The sequence below is a fragment of the Cyprinus carpio genome, chromosome A2, assembly GCF_018340385.1.
Source record: "Cyprinus carpio isolate SPL01 chromosome A2, ASM1834038v1, whole genome shotgun sequence".
Taxonomy (NCBI): Eukaryota; Metazoa; Chordata; class Actinopteri; order Cypriniformes; family Cyprinidae; genus Cyprinus; species Cyprinus carpio.
In genome coordinates, this window is record NC_056573.1 from 21,160,600 (window position 1) to 21,174,668 (window position 14,069).

At 36.7% G+C, this 14,069-nt stretch overlaps 1 protein-coding gene across 3 annotated transcripts in view; it reads right to left on the reverse strand.

The window, feature by feature from the left end:
• Positions 1–45: 45 nt before the first annotated feature.
• LOC109049694 (disco-interacting protein 2 homolog C-like) overlaps positions 46–14,069 on the reverse strand; it is a 32,095-nt gene continuing 18,071 nt past the window's right edge. For 2 of the 3 annotated variants that reach the window (XM_042778294.1, XM_042778308.1), the window contains 23 exons: positions 13,754–13,873; positions 13,510–13,624; positions 12,066–12,205; positions 11,751–11,887; positions 10,519–10,727; positions 9,838–9,952; positions 9,346–9,547; positions 9,157–9,257; positions 8,276–8,356; positions 8,021–8,144; positions 7,329–7,450; positions 5,587–5,698; positions 5,390–5,499; positions 5,142–5,272; positions 4,880–5,048; positions 4,405–4,575; positions 4,172–4,201; positions 3,024–3,085; positions 2,701–2,758; positions 2,534–2,608; positions 2,265–2,439; positions 2,029–2,152; positions 46–1,234 (listed from right to left, as the gene is read on the reverse strand). In XM_042778294.1, coding sequence (XP_042634228.1) covers positions 982–1,234; positions 2,029–2,152; positions 2,265–2,439; positions 2,534–2,608; positions 2,701–2,758; positions 3,024–3,085; positions 4,172–4,201; positions 4,405–4,575; positions 4,880–5,048; positions 5,142–5,272; positions 5,390–5,499; positions 5,587–5,698; positions 7,329–7,450; positions 8,021–8,144; positions 8,276–8,356; positions 9,157–9,257; positions 9,346–9,547; positions 9,838–9,952; positions 10,519–10,727; positions 11,751–11,887; positions 12,066–12,205; positions 13,510–13,624; positions 13,754–13,873 — 2,936 coding nt within the window. In that variant the 3' untranslated portion in view covers positions 46–981. The remainder of the gene's footprint in view (positions 1,235–2,028; positions 2,153–2,264; positions 2,440–2,533; positions 2,609–2,700; positions 2,759–3,023; positions 3,086–4,171; positions 4,202–4,404; positions 4,576–4,879; positions 5,049–5,141; positions 5,273–5,389; positions 5,500–5,586; positions 5,699–7,328; positions 7,451–8,020; positions 8,145–8,275; positions 8,357–9,156; positions 9,258–9,345; positions 9,548–9,837; positions 9,953–10,518; positions 10,728–11,750; positions 11,888–12,065; positions 12,206–13,509; positions 13,625–13,753; positions 13,874–14,069) is intronic. The other variant, XM_042778302.1, reaches the window with a different exon arrangement.

Below are 14,069 nucleotides of genomic sequence, written 5' to 3' on the forward strand. Positions count from 1 at the left end.
TGTACATTACGGTCCTTCAAAAAATGTTAACAAGACAAACACGTTTTCTCCATAAGAATAGTTGAAAATAATTTATTGACATATGAAAAGACATTGTGACATAATCAAAGTGCTTTTGTATCACAAGAAATGGAAGCTTCAAAAATAAATAAAGATATAATAAACACACATTGTGCATATGTCCTCTTTCTGTCATTCTTTCCATCCCTCCCTCGCTCTCTGGATATAGACATAAAACAGGAGAGATCAGCTGATGCTGGGCAATGAATCTAGAATGCAAATTCTAGTTCACATAGGTCTATATTTATGCATATGACAGTGCAGATATGATCTTATTCATATACATGATAAAATTACCTTTATGTTAGCCTAAACTATTCAATTACAAAAATGATATTGCAAAAGCTAGACAAAACAAAACTGAAAAATCTTCTGTACATAATTAACAATTATGAAAATGACTTAACATTAGTATCTTTAAAATGATAAACATGCTAAATAAGTCAGTATGTGATACTCTAATACAACTTCAAAAACAAAGACAACAGCAAAGACAAGCATAAAACAACATGCAAAGAAATGTACATAAAAGCACAAATATGACAGGTATATTTATGACCGCGGGTTTAAAAACACAAATAAATAACATGAATTTAATTGGCAACAGCAATATTTATTATATAAAATCCCCAGTTCTTTAAATTAAATTTATTATGCAAGTTAAAAAAAAAAAAACCAACACTAGCAAAATATTGGGCGACACAATCAAAAACTGAAAATAAAAACTTGAAGATATGCTACAGGAGTCTTTTAAGTCCCTCTGTGAATCATGTGAGTGTGTGTTTGCTATTTTGAGGGTGTTCAAGCTACAGTTAGCAGGCTGACAGAAGTGCTGACAGCGAGAAGGTGCTGGAAATCGTGGCTGTTGTGTCTGAGCTCATGAGAATGAGCCTGTATTTAAGATCATCAGCTTGTGTGTTTCTACATGTTGTAAGCCACATATATGGGGTCGAGCTGGTCAGCAAGGAAGCCGTCCCGCAGGTGCATGCGTTGCTTCTCTCCGCGAGAGTTGATGGGAATTACGCCCGTGTCCACCACGACCACCACGCCAACAATCAAGTAGTGTTCCTCTAGAACCACATTAGTTACCATGGGAACCAGATCTAGAGCTTCCTGTTCGGAACCATCCAACTCCACCACCACCACTAAGAGATTCGTCCATGTGAACACCGCACTGAATGAAAGAGAGAGAGAGAGAGAGAGAGAGAGAGAGAGAGAGAGAGGGAGGAGAGAGGGAGGAGAGAGGAAGTTTGAACTTTACTCTATGGAAATATGTGAATGCAAAATAGCTGTGCAAGCTCAATTTCAAACGTACTTGCTTTTTTGAAAAGTTTGAGCAATGCAACTACGCTAGGCATTAGCATAAACTCTTGTTCTGCAGTCAGTTTTCTCTCTCAGGTCAACTACTGTATTGTCAGCAACATTATGTAGAATATCTTGCTGAGCAAACAAGTTTATGGTCGGCTACCTGAATAATAAAATATCTGGTTTAAGGGCACAGACATTTGAAGGAAACTACTGCTTCCTTGAATATTGAGGCTCGTTACTGCTAGTAAAAACATGTTTATGTTGAATGTAGCTCATTTAATTATTTGTACAATTTATCAAAGTGTTAAATATCAAATCATTATATCAGAATTATTTCTGAAGGATAATGTGACACTAAAAACTGCAGTAACTGCTGCTAAAACAGTTATTTCAAATAGTAAAAATATTTCATAATATTACTGATTTTACTGTTGTTTTAACCAAATACAAAAAAAAAAAAAAAAAATTTATATATATATGAAAAAAAAAAAAAAAAAAAAAAAAAAAAATTTTGAACAGTAGTGTATATACTTTTATGGTTTGTCAGAGTTTCCACCCCTAATTAGTGTATTTACATAAGGTATGCTTCTGGCCCCAGTGTGAATATGTGGTTGTTATTGCTGCTGCTGTTGTTGTTGTTGTGTGTGTGTGTGAGCTCACCATTCTGTGATATTCCGGTGTGCCCTGATGATGGACGTTTCAATGTCAATGGGATGGTATTTCATACCTCTCAGCTCCATGACTTCATCTAACGCTCCCACCACATAAAGGGCATCATGCCTTTCTGAACACACACGAGTGAAACAACTCATGAAACAACTCCACTGCTCAATGCAAATCAAATATCTCTGTGACAAAAAGCACAATATACACTGAACCCACACACACACACATACCTCCACTTGCATCAGTGAGGTCAGTCCTGCGCAGGAACCCCAAGTATCCGGTTCTGGCCCACACAGTCTGAGTGTCTCCAAAGCTCAACCTGGCTCCGAAATGATCCGAACGCACATTTTCCTCTCCGAACACAGTGAAGTACCCACTGGCATTCTGTGGACTATGGACCCAGATCTGCACTCATTTTAAAATAGAAACACAAGTGAGACGCTTGGTTATGAGAAGATATTTTTTGATCTGATAGACAAGAGAGTGCTACTGGTCGCACCTCCCCTAAATGAGAGTCTCCGATTGGTCCCTTTGTCTCTGGGTTAGCAATGATGATGCGTACACCAGGTAAAATCTGCAAAAAAATAAACAAAAAAAAAGTTTCTGATTATGGTTTAAGTTTAATTTAAGAAAACAAATAAAGGAACTTTTAACTGTCTTACTAACCTTGCCAGATTCCATGAGAGGTAGACCGTGAGGAGATCCTCTTTCAACCAGTCTCACCCTGCAAACATACACGGACACACTTCAAAAATGGCCAATCAGAAATAAATCATACAAAAATACAATAATATTTAGAAATAGAAATATTGATATTTTAATATTTAGTTTCAGGCTGAAAGGGCCTTCTTTCACAGATTATTTGTTAAAAAGTTTCAGGCACTATTTTGTTCCCAATTTGCAGACTTTTGATTGGTAGTGTATCTGTACTAATTCTAAGAATGGAAATAATGAAATACCTAATGTGTGTATGAGTGTGTGTGCCTTGCCTGTCATGTCTCAGTGCTCTCATGTCCACATAGACAGTCGTAGGATCAGGTCCTGATGTTCCCTACACAAACATTAAATCACCTTCTATAAATGGCAGTCAAATCATCATGCTCATCTGGCAGACAGTTGCTATCAAGGCAACTTGCATTGACAGTGAACAAAGTGATTCAATCAATCAGCGGAACAGGGAAGATAGAGGAACTATAGTATAGCCTAATGTGTTATACTGACGAAAATATTCCAAAAGTAGCATCAACAAAGCACATCTTTGCACTGCAGAAGTGCCATCTGAAGTGTCATTTAGATATATTTACACTGCAATTTACAATTGCATAAACAATGCTATGAGGTTAATGTTTTTAAAATAATATTTTGAATATTGAAATATGTAATAAAATTAAAAATGAATTAAAAATGAAAACATACTTTAAATATGAAACTAAATATTCAGGAAAAACAGCATGCTTGCTGCTTTTGTGATATTGCTTAACTATATCATATAGAAAGACAAGACAAAGACATACAGGGGCATTTTTGGGGGCATTCCAACTGCATTTAAATAGGCTACATCGCAGAGTGAAAGCGAGCACGTTAAATGTATGGTTTTGTTTGTTTTTATATATTTACACATAACATAACTATGGTCAAAAACAGCTTATGCCAAACAGGTTAAACTGTTGGCATCCATCATCCAAAAGGAGGAAAACTCCTGTTCCAGTGCAGCTGTGAGATATTTGTTAGTACAGTAATATGTAATGGACAAATATATTTGGATTTATGCAACAATGAAAATAATGTAAACCATGCTGGTGCTCACTTTTTGTATACTACACTGAAGCAAATTAATGTGAATGTGACATGACTCCGGAGTCTGGAGATATACATGCTTTTATTACCCTCACACACACACACACACACACACACACACACACACACACACACACACACACACACACACACACACCATATCAGTTGTGTGGACCACTCAGTCATTTGAGGTGAGGTTTACACTTTGACGATTAGTTGGCTCATAAAAATGAGTAGTCATGCACACAGGATGATAATTAATAAATTTACTCCCACATCTAAATATGGTTGTAGTAACTGAGCTATAAAATTATGAGGATCAGTTAAACTTAAGTCATACCTGCTCAGCAAGCTTCCCCAACCTATGAGGCTACATGAGGAGAGGAGAGGAAGATGTGATGTATAAGTGTTAAAAAGTAAATAAAAAAATGGAAAAAGAAAACAAAATAATAATAATAAAAAACCAAGACAGAAGGTTGAATGAGTTACATGACTAGTAAAAGGAAAAAACTGAACACTGGGGATGCAATTAGACTATGAAATCGGATGGGTCACATTCTGGCCAATACTGACCTGTAGGCAGACTGCGAGATTGACCCTGCAGCCGAAGGCAGTGCTGACGGCACGCGGGTGCAGCCCCACATCCTTAAAGAGTTTACAAAAGGACTGTGTCAGAGCAACGCGGGGCCTCTCTTCCGCCACAACCACACATGAACGCACACGGGTCAGATCCATCCCACGGCCCTGAGAGAGAGACAAAAATACAGGGGTGAAATAGGAAGCACTGATATTTTAGTATCACTGAGGTACTATTACTTTAGCTTTTGTGTGTGTGTGTGGTTTTTTTGAATATGTCTACATATTTCGCATAAATTTTTATTTCAGTTTTAGTTTTTTTTTAGTACATCAAGTTAAAATGCATGAAAATGAAAAATGCTGCCTTGTTGAAATAAAATAACTTATGTTGTTTCAGTTAACGTTTATTTTATTTAAAGTAACGAAAATGTTGTTTAATGAGATGTCCGTGTGAGTGTGTGTGTGCACATACCTTTAGAGAGTCAGTGAGAGAACTGAGAGATCTCGTGCAGAGCTCCATCACAGAATATGAGCAGAACGTGTCTCGGACTTTAAACTGACTGACGGACTGCAGCCACAAAGCAGGATTCACCTCTAGATCCATTGGAGAGATCAGAACAGACTGCTGCCCTGCATACACGCTACATACACACACACACAAACCAATGAAAATGTCCTTAACATTTGTGTTTGCATCTGTGTGCATCTCAGGTGAGTGCACAGGTGGTCCGTACCTGCAGAGGCACCACAAGACGAAGCCAAGGCCGCAGTATGGGTCGAGACACACGGCCACCTCACGAGAGGGATAAAACTCACACTGCAGTTTAACAGAGCGACACAGGGCACTGGTTGCATTGTGAGACATTTCAGAGAATGAGAGAAAAATAGAATTTTAATTTAATATTGTTAACAATGATGATAATAATAATAACCACATTTGTAGTCCATACATAAAAACATTAGTAACAAGTACGAATCAAACCTTCACTCCAGCGAGCATGCCTGTAGTGGACACACTGAAGTCCAGATAGGCCAATGTGTCTGGGTCACATGGCTTATACAACAGTGGACAACGCCTCTTTGGCAAGTCATCTAATAATTACACACACACAGATAGTTCTGATGAGCACCTGACAGGTGTAACTCTGAACACAGATCTCATGTCCCTCACAAACTCACCTGTTTCCAGGATAGGAGGCCATGATTTAAAGTCCACAGCCACTGACGCATCTCTGGACTTCAGAAGTTTTAAGATTGCTTGGGTGGTCATAACACACACTGAACGACTCACCTGCACACACCAACATTTTTATTAAAAATTCTCATGTTTTGAGAGACATATCTCATTCTATAATGATTCACATTTACAATAATTAACAAATGATTTAACCCTGTAAAGGGTTGATATAATCCTGACATGGAACAGTTTATTGTACCAAATGACAAAACATTAAACAGGTTCTCCCCACTCAGTGATGCACCCAATGAGAAACCTGATGAAAGTGCCCTAGTTATTGGTGATTCTGTTGTACGGAACGTAAAAATAGAGACATCAGTCACCATAGTCCAATGTTTACCGGGAGCCAGAGCACCTGACATCTGACACATTTTTGACACTATTGACCACAACATTCTTTTGAATAGACTAGAAAATTATGTTGGCATTAGTGGAATTGCATTGGCATGGTTCAAATCATACTTATCTAACCATCATCAGTTCGTAGCAGTGAATGAAGATGTAACATATTGCTCACAAGTGCAGTATGGAGTACCACAAGGCTGTGTACTAGGAACATTTCTTTTCACGCTTTACATGCTACCCTTGGGAGATATCATCAGGAAACAGTGTTAGCTTTCACTGTTATGCTGATGATACTCAGCTCTATATTTCTTTGTGGCACTTGACTGCATAGACACTATTGGAAGAGAACTGAACTGACCTGGACAATGACATCACTGGTTTGACACAATCTGTATTGTATAAAGTGCTATATAAATAAAGATAACTTGACAAATGTTTGAAAAATGCAAAAAAAAAAAAAAAAAAAAAAAAAAAAAAAAAAAAAAAAAAAAAAAGAAAAAACAAGAGGTCTGCACGTGTTTTTGTCGAGTTTCCTATTTGATACATCAGGATTTTAATAAAGGAAAATATGGAACTCATACTTGAAGAGGAAAAATTGACCTCAATTTTATTCAGAGGCCTAAACTGAGCAAAAAATGCTATTTGATGCTATTGCTGATATTTATATAGTAAAAAAAAGGATATCTATAACATAGCAAACTACTTCTATAAATTTCATATAAACTTCAGCTGTCACTCTATATTTCCCAATAATATGTTTTAGTAAGATATTATTTTAATGCTTAGTTTTATGACCAAAGCTCTGTAGTTTTATTGTGGTGGACACATTTAATATAACATGTAACATACAATGTGATGCATCAAAACAATGATTATTGAGAAATGTACAATAAAAACCATTTCTCAAAAGCCTGATGTATCATACTCAGATTTTAACATGATTTTTCTAAATGATGTATGGATGATCAAGTAAACCTAAACAGCTATAATAAAACGCCAATCACTAAACAATAATAAAAAAATAAAATTAACACATACATTAAATTTATAAGAAAAGGCCATTTACTCACAGCACAAATCATGTGCACCATGACCTGAAGGATGTTTTTAGAATTATACTAAAAGAACCTTTTACTTGCTAAAAAAGTATAAACTATTAATATACAATATCATGTACAACAGGTTTTCAGCAAAGTTTGGATCATGCTGATAATTTAGAGGCCATAAATTTGAACATTACATATGATTAAGTAGAGTTTTTAATACTTCTCTAATAATTTACTTCATGTAACTGCAGGTGTGGTGGAGATGTTCTGAGGGTGTGTGTGTGTCTCCTCACCTCTAGGATCATTTTAACTGTAGGTAGTGTAGTAGAGATGTTTTGTGGGTGAGGTGGTCGTACAGTTATAGGAATACAGCCTGCATACAGACAGCCGTAAAAGGCGGCGATCAGATCTAAACCTGCAACACAAACAAATACAAACATGAAATCTGTGTGAAATAGAATTATATTTGTAACAAGAAAGTGTAATTCACCACACATTTACTTATTGCCATTCATTGTAATGTGATATTTTTAACTGAAAGTTTCATTAAGCAACTGTGACGTGATTTAATTGAAGTGGGCATCTTCCGAATGTGACTTAAAGAACAGGACTGAAAGCTGTAGCTGATCTGATTTAATGAAATGCTGCAATTAGCACCACCAAAAACAACTACAGATGGGATTTCAATCCTGCACCAGTGCTCAGCATATTGCTGGTGTGAAGTTTATTAACTAGTGCTCTGACAATAAAAATTATGATAATTTATTTACAGCTTAACTTGGCTGAAATAAAGGCAGAGATGTATTACCGCAGACTTTTGGTAAAATTTAAAATCTATTTAGTAACATTGTCTTTGAAGTATATTCATTTGGGAGCTTTTCTGATCAATTATTGAAATGCAATTAATTGCAAATAATTATATAAATTAATTTGCACATCATGCAATCAACACAGTTTACACCGATAGCCAGGGTCTGTGTGTTACCTGGTGGATAAACTAATGCTACATGGTCTCCATCTCGTAGCTGTCCCCTTTCATACAGCAAAGTTGCAATTTTCTCTGCTCTCTTGTGAAGCTGTAGACAAGTCAGAGAGCTTCCTATTGCCCCCTGAAATACACAAATACAATTATAATCACAATAATACACCTGAATTCATATAAATGAGAAATTCTCCTTGTTTTTGATCATTTTCTTAACACTCACTGCTGGAACTGAGGAAAGAAATATATGCCTGTTACCCGTGAGTTAATAAGTGTGTACAATATGTGGTCAGGTGTTGTCTGGGCTCTCCACTGCAGCACCTCTGACAGAAACAGGAACTAGAATTCACACAAGAGAAAGAATAATCAGTCAGAGTGAAAAAGACACACACTTAAACTCACTCATATGCCCTATACAAGTTTTCCTTTATAAGAGGTCACATGAAATTGTTACACAGACATACTTTGTGATTTCATTCCAATTTTTTGCTAACTCTTCCCATCTCCAAAAAAACACAAGAGATCCTAGAGCTGTATGCTTTGGGGAAAAAAAGGAATTGCAAATGTTCAAATTCCAATTTTTTCAAAGAGCTTCAAGTTTGCTGTGCTTTTTTGTAGGGCTGCACAATTATTAAATACTATTAAATAAAATATTAAGCAAAATCAGAAACACTACTACTGCAAAAAACTATTTAATTATTAAAAGAACCAAGAATTAAGGTACAATAATGATAATTTTGTATAATTTTAATAAAATAATTTTGTCTTAATTCCATCAGTTTCAAATGTTAAACCACCAAGACAACTGCAGGGGGCCCTCATAGCTTCTAGTTTCTATAAACACTTGTCATTACAAATTTGGTTAATGGTTGGCGTACATCGCTTTCCCAAATGCATGTTATAAGCAGGGCAATTTCACAACACATACAGAGATTGAGTTTGTGTGGAGCATCATTTACTGCAAACTGAGCCGCTCTAATACACTGAAAACACTGAATCATGAACTGCTCACATATAAATGAACACATTGATGCAGTTCACTCTGAAACACACATATTTATTTTATTAAATCACATCATGATTTTGGTCTTTTTCTGATTAATCATACAACACTAAGATATCTTAATATCTGGATTTACCTGCTCATTTTCCTCCATGTGACTCAGGTCTCGTCCGCTGGCCTGAGCCATTCGCTTTCCTGCAACGAGATTCCCCACCATCACAGAGGCAGGACCCACCTCTGCAACAAATACACACAATATTTACACATTATTTTCTATGTAACACACATGCTCTACAACAAGGCTTGTACACAAAGGCTTGTGTACCGGGTTGTTTCTGTCTGGGTTTGGGCAGGTTGGTGATGCAGGAGTGAGGACACATGAGGATGCTGCAGGGGTGTAGCGCCCCCTCCAGGAACAACTGTTTGGTCTCAGACAGGTGGATTCCACCCAGAGGGGTTTTGGGGAGGGTGTTGGCAGGAACCAATGCCAGGCAGTACACTCCCACCTGATGAATACCATCTATAGCCTAAACACAGACACACACACACACACACACACACACACACACACACACACACACACACACACACACACACACACACACACACAGGTTTGGTCAGATAACTTAAATTAATTAATTATTAATAACTTTAATTGTTTTTATACATTTTTATGGCTCACTTACATAACTAAACATTAAATATAAATATATATGATCTGTTTGGCAGTGACTTTGTTGCTTAGTGCAGCACTTTTGCTTTCAGCAAGGACAGAAAATGCAGAAAACTTTGAGCCTGGTTATGTGTGTATGTATACCTGCAACACTCTGCTCATCCACTGGTAACTCTCTTCTTCAGTTGAATCTGGTCTCTGTTCTGCTACCAGCACAATCCTCTCATCATACAACACATTCACTGAGAACACCACCGTCCTACACACATTGAGCACAGGGATTACTCCAGTGCTGATCCTAGACTTCAGGGGGCCCTACGCAAAACTGCGTAGCATGTGAGCGGAGCGGGGCGGGGCGGGGCGGGGCGGGGCGGGGTATGAGTGGTTATGAACTAATGAATGAAACGTATTTGTCCGTGTTTCACTGCATCTCGAATCGTGCTCGTGAAAAGTGCTTAAGAAACAATGTCTCTTTTGCGGCTTGGTACGCTTTCAACATTTTTTTTTAGTCTCAAGCAAGACTGTACGACATTCACATTACATGATTTGACTGCTTTTTACATAGAAAGAGTGACAGCGTACACAGCATTAAAAGAAATGGTCATTCACATTTTCATAACCGCTGGCCAAATTTAAAAAATGAAACTAAAATTAAAATAATCTTTGAGAGCAAGTGGCCCCCCTGCTGTTTTGGGGGCCCTACGCAGCTTGCGTATTTTGCATATAGGGAGGATCAGCTCTGAATTAGTCAGATGGTTTTAAAACAAGATTCTTTCTAGTGTAGTACTGGTTGGTTATTATTTTAGTCTTCTTTTTTATACATACCTTCCTCTATAGATGAACTTCATGGGCTCAACAGCCAGAGCGGTAGCGATGATGTCATCAGCATTGTGTTTCCGACCCCCGACCTGCATCAGTCCTTCAAGTGTACCAGAGATGAAGATCATCCCACCCGGACCCACAAACCCCAGCAGACCTGACCTCACGAACACGCAATCACTGACAAATCCACCGTCACATGCCACTGGACACACCTGCACCACAGAGACACAAACAAATTTACTGACTGACAGGACAAACACACACACACTAAATAGAAGGATACACACACTTTCTACTTAAAATGTACCAAAATTTTATCAAAAAAGTTTGAACCAGCTAATTACTATAAATGACCAGCTTCCAAGAAACCAGAAACAACTTATATAAAATTTAAATATGATGGATAAAAGTGTCTAGCAAATGCTTAAATGTAGAAACCATGTAAAACCAGCATCAAATGTGCTAAAGTGTTTTTTTTTTTTTTTTTTTTTTTTTACTTTCCTACAGTAAAATAAAGATCTTTTACAATGCTGTTCAAAAGTTTGGGTAGTAGGCTGAAGGATTTTTTAATGTTTCTCAAAAAGTCTCTTGCTCAACAAGACTGCAAAGTTTATTTGTGCAAACAAAAATTATTTGTAAAAAATAAATAAATTAATTTTTTGTATGTAAATATATTTTTGTATTTAGAATATGTATAATACAGTAAAAACAGTAATGTTGGGAAATACAGTATTACTACACTTTAAAAAAATATATAGTTTCCTATTATATATATATATATATATATATATATATATATATATATATATATATATATATATATATATATATATATATATATATATATATATATATATATATATAAAGATGTAGAAAAAATAAATATATAAAAATGTATTTAAGAACACTGAACATATTTTAAAATTGTTCAAGAAAACTGGTGCTCAATTTTCATATTAGAAAAACATTTGTGCTGCTTAACATTTAGGTAGTAACCGTGATATTTTTTTTTTCAGGATTCCTTGAGGAATAGAAACTTCAAAAGAAAAGCATTTATTTGAAACAAAATTCATTAGTAACATAGTAAAAGTTACTTTTACAAAAGTTTGTCACTTTTGATCATTTTAATATGTCCTTGTTAAATAAAGGTATGAATGAAAAAAAGAAAAACTTTTGAACGGCTGTGAATCTTAATGAAACTTGGTGTATATTCAGTCTTTAATGTATTTTCACACCTCGAATGTGTTCTTGCTCATTCCTGAAAGCCCATAATACGATGTTCCCGAGGCAACAGACGACACGCAGATCTCTCCAATCTCATCGGTTTTACACAGTTGAGGAACACCCTCCAGTTTAACAACACACACCATTGCTGAGAAAGATGGAGAAAAGTCAGTTTTACGAGAAACAAAGTTGTTTGATGAGGTCTGTGGTCACATGAGGAAAACAGTGCTGAACTGCTTCTAGGCTGGTTTATGAGGTAAATGTTGGACCTAAATCAAAATGCTTTTGGGTTTGTTCATTTGTTCATGTTTTTGTAATCTATGTACCTCCTGGCATGGCCGTGTCCACATCCTGTAGGGTGAGGACGGACAGCTTCTCTTCCGTGTCCACTCTGATGACCCCATGACTCAGATTCGTCATACTTAGGACTCCTCGGCCTGATGGCTTAGAGCTGCCCTCCTGAGGCCTGACAGAAAACCATGCATACAAATAAATTAAAGACATGTCCATATGTGTTGCCAGAATATTATGTTACCATAGACACAATATTTTCCAGATTTCATAAAAAATACCCAACTGTGTGGTTTTGCATCCTGGAGGTTGCAAAAGCTCTACAACCCCTGACAAAAGAGGTTTGATTGACTGGTGTGAATATTACTTGGCATTCTCACAGTCCTAAATAAAAGTTTGCGCAAGTTATATAATTTATTTTCTACCATCAAATTCTTGCATTTGCACCCACAAAAATCCCAATGAATGCATCATCAAAAGAACACAAAACATAAAAGCATAAAACACAAGGAGCCGCATGGTATTTTAATAAGATTCAACTATAATGCATACTATTATTAATAAGTTTGGTGTTGATACATTTTTTTTTATATTTTCAAAAGTAGTATCTTGTGCTTTTTATGCAACATTTATGTGAAATAGCAGTCTTTTGCAAAATAAATGCATTTACTGTCACTTTTGATCAATTTAATGCACCCTTGCTTAATGAAAGTATTACATAAAGATATCATTTTCAATCTCAGCCTCAAAACCATTCCCACAGCCCATCTAATGCATACTACATACAAAAATGGCAAAAGCTTTCTCAAAACAGCAAGCTCTGTTCTGATTGGTTGGCTTTATGCAACTTCTCTGAGCTCTACCTTTACAAATCTTTTCAAATCTCCTTTATCCAGTCAAATTTAAGAATATCTACTATTATGAATGCTTCTGAGAAAAAATTAACCATTTTGCCTAAGTTTGTCTTGCAAAAGATATCCGATAGTTTCATTTGAGATTTCTACAATCACACTTTCTATAGTCCATTTTGCACTTTTGGGAGTATGTCATTTCAAATTTACCAGCCTACAAATGGCACATATAAACTGAAGAGTGGTTGGTAACTTTACACTTCGGTCAGGCGTCCTTTTTTGTTTATTCGGGCAATACTCGGCAATTTATGGTGATATTGCAAAGTCTAGTGCAATATCCATCCAATAACACTATTTAAACTTAAACCACACACAAGCACAATTAAATGCATTTTAATGATTAAGAACCAATAAGTTTTCACTACATGACATTAAAATTTGAGTCAGATGCATATCTTAATAGTTTTGTGTGTCTGTGTGTATGAGTGTGCATGGGCCTGGTTATGTTGTTTGTAATGTGTGACCACAAAAGACAGAACCTCCCATTTTAATGAGATTCCTGAGGACACAAATGACGTGTGCACATGTGTGTGCCTCCTGGGCAAAGAGAGTGTGAGTGTATTTATACCTCCTCACAGCTACAGTTAGGGCCTCGGGGGAGCCAGCACACGGGCATATGACCTCTGACCTCAATCCCACGCTCTGAAACACGTTCAAGAATGCGTCACAGGAGGATATCGACCCTGGGAATGAAAGACAGAGAATTTACATACTTTACATAGAGGCTTGATTCACAAAGAAACATGCTCACATGCTTTGATTCATCAGTAAAACACACTCAAGGGGGTTTGATTCATCATTAACACACTCACAGGGGTTTGATCCATCAGCGATCAGCAGCATTCTCAGAGAACTCATGGTGGTGTCACTCTGGTCTTTGTAGGCCATCAGAGCCCAGTGCAGATCCCTACTCTTCACACAAGCCACCTTAGCTGCACACACATAGAAAGAGACTGATTTTTTTAACAGAATGTGTAACACTATGTGTGCCCTTGTTTTGTACAGCAGACTTCGCTTCTGATTAGAACGATAGGTGATCTTTGAACACGTACGAGACAGGTACACCATCTAAAAAGCCAGGAGATCAAAAGTCTGCACATCTATCACATACTGATGTAACTGCGTGTG